The sequence below is a fragment of the Semicossyphus pulcher genome, unplaced genomic scaffold (assembly GCF_022749685.1).
Source record: "Semicossyphus pulcher isolate SPU_LCO1_2020_fin unplaced genomic scaffold, fSemPul1.0.p SCAF_1, whole genome shotgun sequence".
Lineage (NCBI taxonomy): Eukaryota > Metazoa > Chordata > Actinopteri > Labriformes > Labridae > Semicossyphus > Semicossyphus pulcher.
Window position 1 is genome coordinate 18831696 of NW_027211603.1, and position 16950 is coordinate 18848645.

The window sequence follows — 16950 nt, forward strand, 5'->3', positions numbered from 1 at the left end:
GAACAAAGATTCCCACGCTAGCCAATATCTTCTTCTGTTAGCCAACAAGTCATTCTGTTAGACACAAAGTCGGCACAATAGAGAGGATGTAAGCCCACAGAACAACAAATAAGCTTGTTCAACGAGTCAGCCATCACAAAGAAACACCGCTTTTTTTGTGGTTGCATGTTTAAGGCGTAAAAAGTCATGGGAGAAGATTGACTGAGATGTTCTCTTATGCATTTGTTTCTCTCATATGTTTATACAGTGTGGAGATAAAACAGTAAGCAATGACCACATCAGAAAAGGAAATTAGCACCTGCAGCCTGCAAATTGCAGGGTAAATGTTGGCTGTGGCAGGTAAAAATGTCAGCTCACCTGCCACCATGGCAGAGAGGGTATTCATTTCTTATCATACTTATATTTCAGAAGAAGTGTCCAAAATAAGTGGCCAGGAGAACTTAATTTTAGACCCTGACCAAAACAACAGTCTGTGCTCTTTTACAAGAATATAGTTTAGTGACAGAGAGTGTTTAATATTTAGCTTAAGTTCAACTTTAAGATCTCTTTCAAAGTCAGTTTCTTGCTGTGTTTATAGTCTTCCCAGTCAGAGACAGAGAAGGACAATTTCTTGGTCTTCACCCTTATCCATGTAGTTAAACAATGTCGGTATTCGGGATGGGGACAAATACTCGAGTACTCGTTGGTGACGTCATTATTCGAGTAACGTTACAAGACTCGCGCACCTGCGCATGCGTTGTTTTCGGCTAAAGTAGTTTAACTCAGTTAGCTTGCATGCACCATGTCAGCTGTGACCAGGAAAAGTGATGTCTGGAAGTACTCTGAGAAAAAAGACGATGATAACGTGCTGGGCAAGATATGTGGTGTTAAACTTGTATCATAGAAATACTAGTTCGATGCTTAACCACACACGCTCAAAGCACAAGGCAGTCTCGCATCACATCATCTGCTAGCCCTGTTAACGCACGTTGTTGTGATGATACCAGAGCGGAGAAGATTAGCCTGCTAATAACAAAAATGGTGACTGGAGATATGCTCCCATTAAGTGTTGTGGAAGGAGAAGGCTTCCGTGAGCTGATGGCGTTTGTTGAGCTGGAGTACAAGCCACCATCACGCCGGACAACAGCTACGAGTGGAAAAAATGTGAGTTACGTGTGAAGCAACAGAACATAAGTCCAAACAGTCCGCTACCGCTGTGACGTTTGACAACAGAATGTTACAACAACGTTAATTGAAGGGCCTGTTAAGGTTCTTCAATGCATTTGAAATTGCACTTGCTTATTTACATTTATGTAAAAGCGTTCGATTGAAATGTTCTCTCACAGGCATACTATTTCCGGGCCGGGAGGTCCGTGTCTGACGTATGTTTTTTTCTATAATTTGCGAGTACTCGATTACTCGTTCATAAGGTAATTAGGTACAAACACCTGAAAAGAGCTGTACATTTTTTTCTGTCATGGAAATGTAAGCACAAAAACACCAGTTCTCCAAAAACCCAGCAGAAACACTGGGCTACACTTCAAACAAGATGAACTTGTCAGTCTAACTTGTCCAGTTACTGTATTCATAGCAACACCTGGTCATCGTGGCTGTCAACATATCACTCACAGCAATGCAGTTTCCATCAACAAAAAAGCTTTACTGAGGGTTTGTGTGTATCAAAAAACATATTACCTCACAACCACACACCTATTGAAATGTCTGAATGTGGAAATAGAAAACAGTGAATTTCTCCAGCAGCACCGTGTTAAACAGTGTCCCATCTTTCTGGTGTCCCTGCCCCCTCTGGATGATATTTAATTTCACAAATCCTCTTTACAATGACACTTTATGGTTGCCATGCAACGTGCCGTAGGGAGGGTATTTAGCAATGTGGGCGTCAATGTCCAAGGTGACATCACTTCCTGTGAAAAACAACACCAGCGCATGTCCACCAACAGTATGAATGGCAGAGGAATGTGCCAAGTCAGAAAGTAACACAATGAAAAAACAGAAAATTAACCAGCTGTGCCACCGAGAAGAATAGAGAAAAAAAAATATTATAAAGCAGCTGAATGGCACAAAACACAATGTTCTTCCTCTACCAAATAAAAGCTGGCCGGGATACGGGCCTTGCAGAATAACAGTGTCACATTACTAGGCAGCAGCTCAGCAGCTAACAGAATATAACAGGGCTAAAGCATTTCTCTGATCCCCATATGGGAAAACCTGAACTGTGAAACAAGAGACTTGTGAAATCATCGGTTGAGCCAGTACAGACAGAGAAGGCTGGTGCGGTGGCTCCTCGGTGCTGCCATTTACTGCATGTAAGCATGCTGTTTACAAGAGCAGCATGGCGTAGTTAAAAATGTATATGATGAAAAGCCTATATTCTACGTACACACAGAATCATGAGCCACATCTTAGTGATGGTTACAGCCTGTTCCACCCGGCTGTGGCTCCTACACAGGACCACCCAGGGGTTTACTAACACCCGCGCTAACGCACAGGCTCCGTTCGACAGGATAGCCTCCCCGCAAGCTGAAATATATTAACTGTAATGACAGGGAGGACACGCAGGCTTTCACATCATCCTCTTACTGAGAAAAAGGCAGTCAGTTCTACTCTTCAGGGTCAGAGTCCCCCCTCATGTGAAGAACGGGATGAAGAGCTTCAGCACAGGAAGTTCAGATGCTACAGAAACCATATCTTCTGACCTTGAATTGTAAGAGAAGGATGTCTTAGTGTTGTCATACAAGCAGCTTACACCCCGACAAGCTGAAGAGAGAAATTTGAGATTCTGACAAAATAAGCACACAAGACTGACCTGCTGGTAAACCACACCAACACATGAAAAAGTGCCACATTGTCAGGGTCAATGTAAACAATACGATGAAGCATTTCTCTTTAGGGCTTATTCCGGACTAAATAAAACACGTTCAGGGTCTCAAATGTTCAGCAGTATAATCTAAACGAGAACTCACTTCACACAGGCCATCTGCCCTGTGCAGCAGAATGGGCTAATGTTAAATTCTGCCTTCTCAACAGGCTGGATGTTTTTGCAAGCCAGATTTAAAAACTGGTTTTGGGTACACCAAGGCACACTATTAAATGCCAAACTGTTTGGCAGGGAGCTTTGCAACAGCTGCCATGTAATTTTTGTTTGAATCAAAATAATACGAAGAGAGAATAACTGTAATGAGCCGGTCCTTTGTCGTCAGAGAACCGATGCAGAAACGCACAAAAAACATGGCACACTGATCTGTATTTAAATAATGTAAAAGGCATGTAATATACATTTTACGTTAATTCAGTGATTGATCTACAAAAGGCATATAATCCAGCTGAATGAGGGAACCAGTAATATTCCACTAGTAACAGTAGAAGAGTAGCCCTACTTTTGTATTATTCCCAGTGTGGGGGACCTTCTTGGATGTAGCATTGTATTTAAAATGCAATCAAAGTGAAATTACGTGCCAGATATTAAATGATCCAATGATTCATCTATATGACTGTCTTTTTGTGGTAATTACTGATATTATAGAGCAGTTAAATAATTGTCTTTCTATGATTAAAACAGTAAGACACAAGGAGATTGGAGTGTTGACAGCACTTATTAAGTACAGTTTAATTGGGATGCTGTGCATGATTTATGTTTAATTATATATTGTATAATATATATGATGATATTAGAAAACAGCACGTGTCAAAGCCTGTTTGCGTGCTCAAAATACATCTTATTTCCTTTCTGTTTAACTTTTGACATGACATTTTTAATATTATTTCCTTGGCAAAATTATAAGAAATTAAATTCCTCATTGTACTTTTATAATTCCCAAACACCAAAATAAAAATCTTTCAGTTTTCACTCCTTCGGATGTCTTCAGCTTACTGGAAATCTAATTTCACAACCACACACTCTGCTACGTCACCTTGTTTCATATCTGTACAGCGAGTTTCTTTTCCATCTGGACGGCCCCTTAGTGTTTGTTACTGATGGAGAGGAGATGATTTATTTGCCTCCCCACCAGGATTTAAAGGGGCCATCCTCCAGACATCATCTTGCATCTCTAATTAGACTACAGCTGCCCCTGATCTGACATTACAGAGCGATTCTCCATGATAGGCTACCACTAGTGTTTTTCCTGAGAGCGATAGCCTAGTTGCTGTTGGAGGCTTACTTGGCTCCCATCCTCCTATTGTGCCAAATAACCTCCATCCCTTGTCCCCCCAGTGTTGTCCTGCCCTACTTGGCACTCTGCCACTGGGAGTGTGTGTGTGAGGGGTTTGGTTTTAATAGATTCAAGATATGAAGCTCTGCAGGCCCAGCCTGCAATGTGGTGCTGGAGCATCTCAGAGAGGCCGTCATCGCCTTCAAGTGATCTACCTCAGAAATTCTGATTGTGTGCTACTGAGTCATCTTGAAAACTGCGGTTAAGTGTGCCGTGTTTGTGTGTGTTTTTCTCATCCTGAGGGGCTTATTGAGACAGTAGTGCTGGTTCTTGACAGGAAATCCCCCTTCTTATGAATGGAAGGCTATAATCTCAGTGCCACACAGCACACAACTGGAAACAGTAGTAACAACACCATCAAGCCTCCTCTCAAAGACAAATACTGTATCAGCACGGTGCACATGGCCACACAGGGGACTGCCGCTTTACACAGCAAACATTTTAAAATGGGGAACGCTCCCTCTCTCGTGCACACACATATACACACACTCACAAGAATGTGTACATGTGCATGACTTTCAACACAAAGACATGCAACACAGACCCCACAAACATGTTAATACACACACGAGCACACGTGTGAACATGCACACGTACACACCCTGCGAGGGATTAACTAGGAAAACACTCAGTTTTTCATTAGGAAGGGCTAAAGCTGTTTTTTTAATTGAGGGGAAAGAGATTAGACGGCTAGCAGGCAAGCACTGAAATATGAACAGCTATACGCTGCAGCATATACGCTAGACTTGAACCTCCATTTTCTATCATGTAATTGATCTCACGAGCACCATTTTGTTTGATATTTTGCTGCAACCCTGCTGCTTTGTAGTATCAGCACATTTAGAACATGCCTGCTAACAGGAAACATTGGATGCACGGCTGTGAGCAGGCTGGAAGAACCAAATTTATATTAGGGAAAAAAATGTAAAGGAGGAGGGGGAGGGAGAGACAAAAAAGGGAATGAGCGGCACCGTGCTTTCATCTCATGATTACATGAGGTTATTTTTCAGCAGGTAGGCTGCCTAGAAAAGCAAATTCCAGCCTGCAGAGTGGTGTGATCAGTGAAGCCTGGCCCGCTAAATAACCCTCGCCTCACCCGATGGTGGATTTTGCTGTTAAATAATTAAATGCACAATATGTTACTTGAAACTACAATTTCATTTGTTTCATTTGTTCAAAGTTAAATGGAAGAAGGTTAAAAACTGAAAAACAGTCTGCATGTTTTAAATATTGCAGACTATAAAAAAGGGAACAGAGGCCTAAAGGCCACCGTCCCTGAAAGCTGAGGCGACATTCGTAATACCATTTTACCAACAGAGACACATGCCCAACATGATGACTTCCAGTTTTTTGTTTAATGAAAAGAGGCCTTTAAATATTAAAGAGAGAAAAAAAGAGTCAAATGGCATGACCTAAAATTCAAACTAAACTCTCGTTCTTCAGATAGCATAGAACAGAGACATCACTGGTGTTATTAGAAACATCGTTAGAAACACATTATGTCTTATAAAGACAAGTTTCTAATAATCTACCATATAATGAAATGCATAAGAGGCTATATAAGGTTAGATTTTTTAAACAAACTCTGTCTATGAGTTAATTATAAGTTTCAGGATAGACCCCCCTGCATTATTTTTCAATAGATAATTCCCCGGTGTTATTCGCCCTTTCCTCTGTGATTCGTTGTAATTTGTCTGAGGGCTCTGGATCTTAGAGTCTGTGTAAGCTTTGAGGTTCAGCACCTATTAGAGTTAATTTAATGATAAATAATGTTATCAACCAAATGCACATTTAAAGCCGTTTCTACAACTCCACAGCAGCTGACTTTAATGTACTACATCTATTCAGGCAAACTGAAACATCAGTTAGGACTGGAGTAATGGGAATTAGTTATGTGGTTGCATTTTCCTCAAAGGCCTCCGGATCAGGAGCTTGATATTAAAGCACTTTAATATCCAAGAAAAGATGTTATTTTTTTTTGTCAGTGATCTTTTTCTTGGCGATGTGTTGTGTTGCTAGTCCACCTGTCAAAGCGGCTGCTGCATCCATATTTTTTAATCATCTGCTTTCATTGATGTTTCATCAGTCAGACACATTTTCCATATGATGATGTGACCCCGTACTTGCTTGCCAGGCGGCTGGCAGAGTAAACTAGCAAAGTAATCCAGAAGGCACTTACTAGCAATTAAATGGAACTGATGATTCTAGTGGAAACACAGGTAGTAATGACAGCAGAGTGGTCTCAGAGAAGCAGACCCTTAAGCACAGACACAATTAGGATAATAGTCTTATCTCAGGCCTCATTCCCTGCTTAAAGAAGGGTCAGATGCAACGCAAGAGTGAGCATACAATGAACACACACACTCGCACACACACAATGTCTAGCTTTCTGAACACAGGCCTGCACACACCCTCAACAGAGTGAAGTAATGACTCCAGTGGAAGGTTAGTACCTCTGCTGCTGAGACGCATTAATATTGTATGGGGAGATCCTGGGTGGTGCATGCATACGAGCAGGACTCTCCTTCAGCATGTATCTCTCCCTGGAGCTTCTTTGTCATCATGCACGCAGGCTGTCTCATTCAACCCACATTGCAACAGAGCAACCATCCTTCACTGTAGCTGCGTGGACACACACTTCAACAGCAACTATGCAGACGAGTTATACGCTGTAGTTCTTACTATATCTGGTGGTTCAAGCCAAATACAGTCATGGCAATCCAAAATGAGTATGTGCGCTGCCAGCATAGTGTCGCTGACTGTTTTGGCTTTGTCTCCACTCGCAGCAGCTGTTCTGAAGTCAAAGATAAGAGGGCCGCCACAGGTAAAGAAAACATGAAGGTGCAGTCAGAGATAGTGTTAAAAACAAAACTCACAGCCTTGATGTAAAAACATTTGCTCAACTGTTTTTGTAAATTATGCTTTAAAAACACAATTATCTTATAATTATCTTTACAAATTCACAACAGCAGATGTTGCCCTTTAACTGGAGTGAATTACGGCACAGCAATGTATTTTATTACACCTGCTACAACTTAGTCAGTGTTGTTTTATGGCTTGATTTTTTGTTCCGCTAGGCTAGCAAGCTTCCCCCAGCCTGTCTTGTGTCCACTCGCAGTCAATGTCAGAATAGGAAGTCGTAATTATGTACAGTGTGTGTGTGTGTGTGTGTGTGTGTGTTTGGTAAGACCAGTTTCACATCTATGGGAGTTTTCTTCTTTTTTATGCAGTTTCTGTCACATTCATAAAGTGACGATACATTTAAACAAAAACGATACATCTGCTTCCTTGTTCAATTTAAGTTTTTCTTTTGCATAAATATGTTACAAAGCAAGCAGTAACAAATAAGGAGAACAATGAGGTCAACTGGTGTCCAATATGGTGGTATTTATGTTTTAGTTTAGTTTAGTTAGCTCATGTTTACATCACAGTACCGTTAGCCTGTGACTGATCGTGCTCATGCTAAGAACCAACTGCATAAATTAAACTTTCCCTTGAGGAACAAAATACTAGGCTTATTATGTACATTTTTATATGATTGATAGTTTGAAATAAAAAAGGAAAAATGACAATCCGATCATTGGGAATATTTTCCACAACATGGGCAAAAAGAGGTGTAAGTTATTAAGGCCTCAAACCTTCACACAGCTCTTTAAACAAACTCTGATCCAAACTGTCTGTTAGTTTCTAATTGAAAAGAAGAGGCTCGATCAGCACGGGTATTTGCCATCTATGAATCTTCACACCTCAGATGAATCTTCACACTCCCACACGCCTCTTGTCATATACAGACAGAGATATACATCATTGTTACTTTTGCACCGGAAAATTGACTTCTTTCTCAATTAAAACAAACTTAGAGGGACGCAGAGAGTGTGATCACTGCAGCCACATCCTATAACACGGAGAATCACACATAACCACTGAAGAGAAGGTTACAGCATCCCAGCATTCAGGTTTCATTAAGCAGGGCAAACTACAAGATCACATTCAAATGTTTCCTGATCCCTTTGTTAACTTTGTGACGGTTGCAGGATTTGGTTGAACTTGTGTGAGGATCAGTTTAGATATGCAAAACTGCTAACTGGGACCTCCCCTGTTTTCTTCATATGACAGCAGATTCCTTAAGATCTTATATTAGTCACTGAAACGAAAGTGGGGGTAGTAATTATGCTTTTTAGCCCTGTAAAGTGGCCTTCTATTAATTTGACTACATGCAAAGACCTGTTCTGTTCTAAGAATGTAGAAAATCAATACACGTAAAGTACACAATGTTCAAATGTATCCTTTTGATGTCACTAAGCTTGTGATTAATACAAAGCAGTCCAGGAGCATAAACAGCAGCTCCACGGACTGAAAGCATTCGGCTGAGTTGACAAACCAGAATAACTTAAGAATAATAATAATAAAAAAGATATCCAACATGTATAAAGGGCTGGGCCTCTCCAAAATGTTCTTGAAGATTGTGTGAGTCTCTCTCATGTGAGTGAATGTGTGTTCAAAAGGCTGGAATGCATGATGTAACGAGCACTATAAAAGGTTGACTGAGACAACATTAGGCTCCATAAGCAGGCTATGTTGCCTTCACCCTGATTTGATGCTTTTTCTGCATGTAGGCCAAGTATGGTTTCAGTGAGTAAAAATAGGTTACACAGCACATTTAAACGAATGCAGACCCACTGTCAGCTGCTCTTTAATACTAACAAATGTAAAGTTGTATTTGATTTAATGCTGATAGTTTAATAAGTGTCTGATGTAGTTAGAGGGGGGAAGGATTGGGGTGTGAGCACTGAATTACATGATTGAACTGTGCTTTTATTTGCTTACTTCAGTGATGCCACCAGATCATCCGAACAGCTAAGAGGCCTGAGTTACTGTCAGCATCGCACGGCATCCAACGTGCATTCTCGTAAGCTGGTGAGCCAGTGGGACTGTATCACAATGACTGACTCCTCCATCATCTCACTATTCTCTCAAACATCAGCACCATAACAACTTCCTCATTCATCACACACACACACACAAACTACAAGCCAAATCCATTATCTGCCACATCCCGTCTCCCTCTGCCTAGCTCATCTAATTATTAATCAACACAGCTGCCAGCCAGATATTATTGTTGACCACTGTCAGTCACGCTCACGCTATTTCTGAAAAAACACAGGCCTTCTCCAACATGGTTAAAACTGATACTGGGTTTTTTTCAGCAGTGTCTAAATATTCGCCCTTTTTCTCCAGCTCCCCGCCTGGGCCCTCACGTTTGCACCAGCTGATATTTCAATAGCTCGTGTTGGGTGTGGCTTAAAGCTACACGCTGCTTATAGCAGTTAAACAGGGGGATGGGAGGCGGATCACGGTATCTATACATCCGCACTACTTGCCTGAATATACTCGGCAGCAGTGTCTCACATGTAAATGCAGCCTTTGTTTGCTCCTCCCATGTCTGTGCTGATGACTGAGCCTGCTTTACTGTTATTGCGTGCAGTAAATTCTGTTGAACTTTGAGCTTGCATCTTGACAACCACAGGCAGAAAGTGTACGCTTGATAAATAATATACCAGCACACAAGCAGGTTAAATCAGCAAGCAGGCAAAAACTGTACATGCATCAGGTGTATGTATTCAAACCAGACATCATGACATGTATGTGTTATTTCATGCCTATTGTGTTATTATTATTATTGCTTAATTGCCGCTTTACGACTGAATAAAAAAATGTCTCAGTTTAGGCAATAGATGTGCTGGTTGTGAAATAACTGTTGACTGCAGCCCTATCTCTGTGCGTAAATCTCCTTAGGTATGGTAGTACAATGACAGGGGGTTTTCCACTGCAGTGGCACATGTCACTTGTTCATTCGGGCTCATTAAATGCCACAGTGGTTAGGCTCTGGTTGTGCTAAAAGAAATTCTACGCTGCTTTAGGGAGGGAAGGACCTGATCAAAGCCCTACTTACAGGATTATTTTTAAAAATAACGAGCATTTCAGAGCTTTACAGAGCAGTATTAACGGCTGTGATTACATACCCGATCTTGGCCTTCTGCTTGGGCTTCGAGGAGGGTACAATGCAGACCTTCCTACAGGCCTTCTCTTTTGGCCGTGCCTTACGGTTTCCTTTGTGCTCGCGGTCACGGTGGCTCTTGTGCTGCGACGAAGAGCTGGGGAAGCTCTCGGGGCTCATAACTCTGGGGATGTTCTTCTCCCCGCGCTGCCGGGCCTTAGCAATAGCCTCGGATATTATTCTATTGGCCTTCTCCTGCTTGTCCTGTATGCATGACTCCATCTGATGGTGCGTCCTCCGCTGCGTCCTCTTCTCCGACGGGGAGCTGGATGAGGATGAAGAAGATGAGGAAGAGGATGAGGACGATGAGCTGCTCTTCATTGGGGGACTCAGGACCCGTACCTGGCTGCTGGGGCCATTAGCATTCTTTCGAGGCTGAAGACAGAGGGAAAGATAAAGACAATGAGATTTAGAACAATGATCATCATTTAGGCAAAATCCTCTCAACACTACAGACATGATGTCATCCATTGGAAACGATACAAATCCAAATCAGATGTGGTGCTATATTTGCTATAGAGGGACCTAGTAACACACAGACCTATAAAGTTGACACTTGACCTTTAAAGCAGACCGGACTAACTGAAGCTCACAGTATACAGAGACTGGAGCAGCAGCAGAGTGTCTCCCAAAAAAAGGAGACATAAAAACAAAAGCTTTAGAACACATTGTAGATTATGCAGCATGTGTAGGTGCCACACGCAAATGTCTTAAAGCACCTTATCATTACTCATTACACCACATGGAGAGGAACCAAATAAGCTGTTTTCGACCCCACTTTAGCATTAATGTAGAAGGTATAGTATCATATAATAGCTGATCTTAGAGAATAAGAATTAGTGTTTAAAACACCTGCCTTCATGATTTGTTGCAACATGCAATATATAGGAGGATATAATTTAAAGGATGGTATTTATGACTGCTATAAACATATGAGGCCATTATTGCATGAGTCACACAGCTCAGCTTAGAGGAGAGTAATACAAGCAAACACTGGTATACTTTAGAGAAAATGGTGCCAGCACGTCGAGATGCCATTTCACTGTACAAGAAAACAAACCCTCTAAACCACTGCTACCCTGTTATGGAATTACAGTACGCTGTTATGATGCGATGTGACTGCTGAGACTATCAGTCATTCAGAAAAAGCCAAAGTACTGTAGGCTATGTGAACCTCTCAGACAGCAGAGCTTGTCCCAGATGCTGGCGATGGGGGTCGCATGATGCCCATTCAACTTTCCGCCTCCTATGTTACACAGCGAGCAGACTTTCAGCATGATAAGGGCCACGATTTCCCAACTGGAATTATTTTATTTCAGAGGACTATGAAGTAAAATTATATATAAATCATGTGACAAACGCTTTGTGAGGATGATTCAAGTGAAATGAGGCTATTCAAAGGTACGGTAAACACTGACTCAATGTAGCAGGTTAAAGTGGGCCTTGCAGACATAAATAATCCCCCCTGGCTGATACATGATAATATGTGAATAATAGATGGTGTGACTGCAGTTATGCCTACACAAGCGCCTTGAGGTGGGCCTTGAGCCCAGCAGAGAGGGAACCCATAAATGGATGACCTAATCTAAAAATGTGTTGCGTATGCCTCCATGGCCCAGGCACAGCCGGCTGCTTTTTTTTTTTTTCCACATTGCTAGCTAAGTAAAGAGAATTAGTTTGAACCTCACCAACAAAGTGGGGGAGGGAGTTGAATAAGTAGCGATTCATTTGGAAGGAACGGGTGAAAACACACACACACACACACAAGACCTGCATTATGATTTTCACGTGTGCAACAGTGCTGAGGCTATTACGAAGACATTTACTGGATCATGCTGGAATGTTCTCATTCAAGTATAAAGGTAAAAAAAAGAGAGAGAGGGGGAGGGGTTGAAAGTAATGCTTGAGAGCGGAAGAACATGAGCACATGAAAGAACAGCAAGAGGAAGAAAAAATATGAAAATAGGCTCCTATCAGAGGGGGGGAGAGAGGGAGGGAGGGAGAGAGAGAGAAAAGATAAAATGCACCAAATCTGAGAGCACTGCAGCTGTGTAATACATCTATAAATAACTGAAATTACAGCCTGCCAGCACTGCAGTGATTTCAATCTCTCGAGCAGCACGTAGTCCCATGGAAACGGTGGGGACCATTACAGCCCATGAAAAGGTAGAGTAAGCTCCATTTGGGCCGGCCCGCTTTCCCTCGCTCTCACCCCCTCATTTCCACATGTAGTGAGCTCTCTGCTGACTGACAGGTTCAACTCATGGAGGACACACACACACACACACACACACAGATGCGCAGGCACACACACCGTTCACTGTGCACAAACTAGAGCGCAGAGCAGCGCGGGGAGAGGAATTCAAAAGAGCATGGGAATGGGATGTATGGAATGAACAGACAGTGGGGGTGGGGAAGAGAAAGTGTGCCTTGATAAGGTCTAGAGAAGCAGAGCAAATGAGTATGGAGGGGAGGAAAATAAAGCAGCAATGAGTTCAAGATGGCGGCAGTGCAGCATGAGCCAGTAGCAGAGGAGGTTGTTCAGTTCCTGCCGGCCCCTCCTCCTCCTCCCCCTCGTCCCTCCTCCCTCTCAGCTCTCAGAGCAGCTCACTTACCCTTCCTCTTGGCCTCTTCACTGTAGACATGGTGTTTTTTTTTTTCTTCCTCTTTCCTCCCCCTCTCCAACCGGCTAACAAAAGCCTTGCCCTTTCGCCGGGTTTTTTCCTCTCTCTGTTGCTCGCTCACGCTTTTCCCTTACAAACACACTCACTCTTTTCCCTTTCAACAGTCGTTTTCTCTCACTCTTCCTAGAGCCGTGCTGTCCCCCCCTCCCCTCCCTCGCTCCTGGTTTGCCTCCCCTCCTCCTCCCAGGTCAGCTTCTCTCCTCAGGCAGTGCGAGAGCGCCGGAGCCGTTCGTCTCCTCCTCCCCCAGCGGGCAGGGCTCAAGAGGAGCGCATGGGAGCTCTCTCTCTCTCTCTCTCTCGCTCTCTCACCCTCGTTTGTCTCTTCACAGGGTGATGAGGGAGCAGCGCTGTGGGCGGTAGAGGAGGTGCGTGGCAGTCCAGGAAGCTCTCATTCTGCTGCTGCGTGCTGCTTCGCCGTCGTCCGGCTTCATCCAAGTCTCCCTCACTCTTTCACAGTGCGTGTGTGTCAGAGTTGCCTTCCCCTGCCTCCTCTCTCCTCCCCTCTCATTGATTCCTCTTTCCGCCTGCCTTCCGAGTGCGCTCTCTCTGCCTCTCTGAGCCGTTTCCTTCTATTTCTTGCTCTTTCTGCTTTGCCGTTTCCCTTTTTGCGCCTCTCCTCGTCTTCCTCACCAGCCAGGTTAAGGTAGGTTACTCCATGTTTTTACGCACAAAAAGGCTTTTGTGTAAGCTTGCTTGCTTGTTTGGCCGGTAGTTTTTTCCTCCTTTTCCCCTACTTGTCTTTTTCCTCGTTCTCCCTCGCTGCCCTCCCCTCTCCCTGGCTGGGGCGTGTATGGCGAGCTCGAGACTCTGGCAGGCAGAGCGGCGGAAAATGAAAGCACAAAGCAGCAAAATGCATCAGCATGAATATTAGAGATGTCGTTAAAACCCAGACTCGTTTTTCACTCTCTCTCTCTCGCTCACTCACTCGCTCTCTCACTCTCTCTCTCTTTGTAGGGAAGTAGGCCAGCAGATGGTGCTAGCAGTTATTACATTAACTTTCACAACTTAACCCCCAAAGTACTGGATTTCGCCCACACCACAGATTGTCAACATTGGAGCTTTTTTTGTCCCCATGAAGGTCACTGCCAATGATTTGCAGTTTTATTTATGGAAAAGGCTCTATAAACAAACAAACAAATTCCCAAAGGATTAACATAACTGATAGGAACAGCACATCAATCACCACTTAATATAAGGCAGCCTTTCTACTCCTTAACTAAGACACAGCGTCCAGAGTGTAATGCTCAGATTCAAGCACCTGTGAGGTCAAGGCCTGGTCACCCTGCTGTGACTCTTGGAAAAAAAAAATTCCAAGAGGAAAATGGGATGTGTCCAAGACATGCAGCTCTTCCCCGTGCCCCAGAAGAGACTTTTGTAGGAGCGAGCCGGCTTCTCGGGGGACTCCTGACACCGTGATGCAGGGGCCATGTGCACCAGCTGGCACATGGCACTGGGAGTATGCAGAGACTCGCGGCTGGCCTGCAGCCAGGTACAGAGCACAGCACTACTGGGTCAGGGCCTGAGTTACTGACAGATACCCCATCAGCTTTTAAAGTCATTACTTACTCTGCAAAATCTGCCAGACAGGCGACTCTCGCTGTCAACACGCTGTTCAATTTACATGCATCTGCAGCAACCAGGACCATCACCAACACACCAAGAAGATAGGAAGGAGTATGCTTTTTCGAAGTCTCGAAATTGATCAAATGATTTAAAATATGATACCTCAATAAATATCTCCTTTACAGGTGAAGCTGGCTACAGGCTGTTGAGTTATCTGTATTATTGTCCCTGTAATGCATCATACTGTTAATTTCTGCTCTCTCTCAGCCCAAAACAAACTCCACCACTTGTTGTGAGTTTATTGGTGTGAATTATGTGGGTGAGCGTGTGTAGGCTACAGCACAATATGGCTTTTCATGAGCAGATAACCTTAATAAAGTTTTATGCAACTGACCAACTGGAATGGTGCGGACAACCTTATTTAAAATGTGTATGTGTGAAGTGTTGGTGTTTATCTCCCTCTTCTCTACATGCACACACAAACACGGGGATGATCCTGGCTTCAGAATCCCTTCTGCTGTCACAATGAGGAGTGTGTGGTTTTGCATTTTACAGCCTTATATCTCCGACCGAGACAGAGACTGCCATGTGATCACAACAACGGCCTGTCCTTTCCAAGTGTGTGCAGCAGCAGCAGCAGCAGGCATCGAATCCACCTGCCAGGTCGGGCCTTGGAGTTTGGACTTTAAAGCAGGACACATGCTTACTGGGAGCTGAGCAGCAGCCGCCTCTCCAAGCTAAACAAATCCACCGGTAGATAATGCCTACCAGGGTACAGTGCCTGGGGTTCAGCTTCAACTACACAGACAGGTCAATGGGTTTTTTGACTCCTATTGGCCCTTTATAAAAAATAGCATCTTTTCTAAGATCTTTTCAAACCATCTTTAACAGTTAAACTAAAAACAAAACCACTAATAGGTGTACTTCTTATGTAACTTCTCTCACATGCAGGAACACAAAATGTCCTTTCCACTGTTATGGTGAACAAAACTAACAATGTGTCATCTACCGTTTACAATCCACATTAATCAATGCAACAGCCCGCAGGCCATTTGATGGGTAAAAAAGTGACAGACGTGTTTGAGTCTGAATGACACCGCGTTTAGAACATGAAGAGACTTGGTGACCACATGTGGCAATAAAACATTTCTTCCTCCCTGGTAAGGTTTGTTTTTGTATCAGACTGAGAGCAAACAAGGAAAGAGACGGGGAAAGAGAATAACAGTCAACACATGCTTCAACAGTCACATGGCAAGAAGCCACTTGGCGACTAAACGGTTAATATGCAAACAAGCCTGGCAGCTCTGTATGAGGGGGTGTGGCTTCCTTTTAGAGCAGACGAGGGAGGGGAGAGAGGAAGGGGAGGGGTGTAGAGGAAGGGGAGGGGAGGAGCAGAGCTGGTAAAAGGAAGCAAGTGGAAAAAAAAAAAGTGTGTGTGTGTGAAGAGGTAGGGTGGCTGTAGAGGCACAGGTGTCTCTCTGTACACTCCATTACTTCCTCATCAAAGGGACTATATTAGCTGAAAGCTAACTGCTCTTATTTCATGGTCTCACCACCGTGAGAGCCTCAGCTAAGTCACCATTAGGGAAATGAGAGCTAATAGGTAGTACTGACTGAGAATGGCAAGATGGCTAACACACACCGGTGCTTCAGAGTCTACAGCTACCTGCTGCTCTCATAATAGAGAGATTCAATCCACAGCCAACTCTACCATAATGTCATCAAGTCTTAAAGGCATCACAGAGATGGTGCACTAAATGAAAATGCTGAAGACAGAGCAAATGTTTGATGCAGTTATTTGCATATTTCAGTTTAAACTTTCGCATTAAAGGGTTAAAACTGGGCTCTTTTTCAGAGCGCTGCTTGCACTGGTGAATAACCCTGCTGTAGTGTCCTTGAGCAAGTCCACACAAGATCGTGGACACTGTTTTGTAGCTGACACTCACAGCTTATATGGTTAAAGCCATCATGAGCCCTTTTTATACAGAGATTCCATAATAACACAGCCGGCTTTGTTTTCTTTCTTACACCAAACCAAAGAAGGCTGTCGTATCGCTTCTCACATGAGTGATTTGACCCACCATGCAGGAGTTACAGGAGCAAAAGAGCACTGACTTGTAACTTTCACACCGCTGCCCCGTCCTGCTGGCTCCTGCATTTACACAGACATTCTGTGGACCCCCGGGCAAAATTGATGCATGTAAATCTTCAAAAATAGATTATTAGAAGTGTTACAATTGATTGATTTTCAGCAAATTAACAAACTTCTAAAGTAACTATTTCCTCCCAAGGATGTAAAAGCTAAATAAAACAGCCTTTGCTAACATAATGGTGCAGCACTATTAAAAATGATAGAGCAACCAGTAGCCCGTTAATACACTACCAGTTCAAGGCAGGATCATTACGCCTCTGTTACGTTTTGTCTTCTTTGTAA

The 16950-nt window shown here is 43.3% G+C and overlaps 1 protein-coding gene across 3 annotated transcripts in view; it reads right to left on the reverse strand.

The window, feature by feature from the left end:
* chd9 (chromodomain helicase DNA binding protein 9) overlaps positions 1 to 16950 on the reverse strand; it is a 60926-nt gene that overhangs the window by 31641 nt on the left and 12335 nt on the right. For 2 of the 3 annotated variants that reach the window (XM_069661287.1, XM_069661279.1), the window contains exons 1-2: positions 12885 to 13860; positions 10235 to 10644 (exon numbers count right to left, since the gene is read on the reverse strand). In XM_069661287.1, coding sequence (XP_069517388.1) covers positions 10235 to 10644; positions 12885 to 12914 — 440 coding nt within the window. In that variant the 5' untranslated portion in view covers positions 12915 to 13860. Of the gene's footprint in view, positions 1 to 10234; positions 10645 to 12884; positions 13861 to 16950 lie in introns of those variants that run through there. The other variant, XM_069661272.1, reaches the window with a different exon arrangement.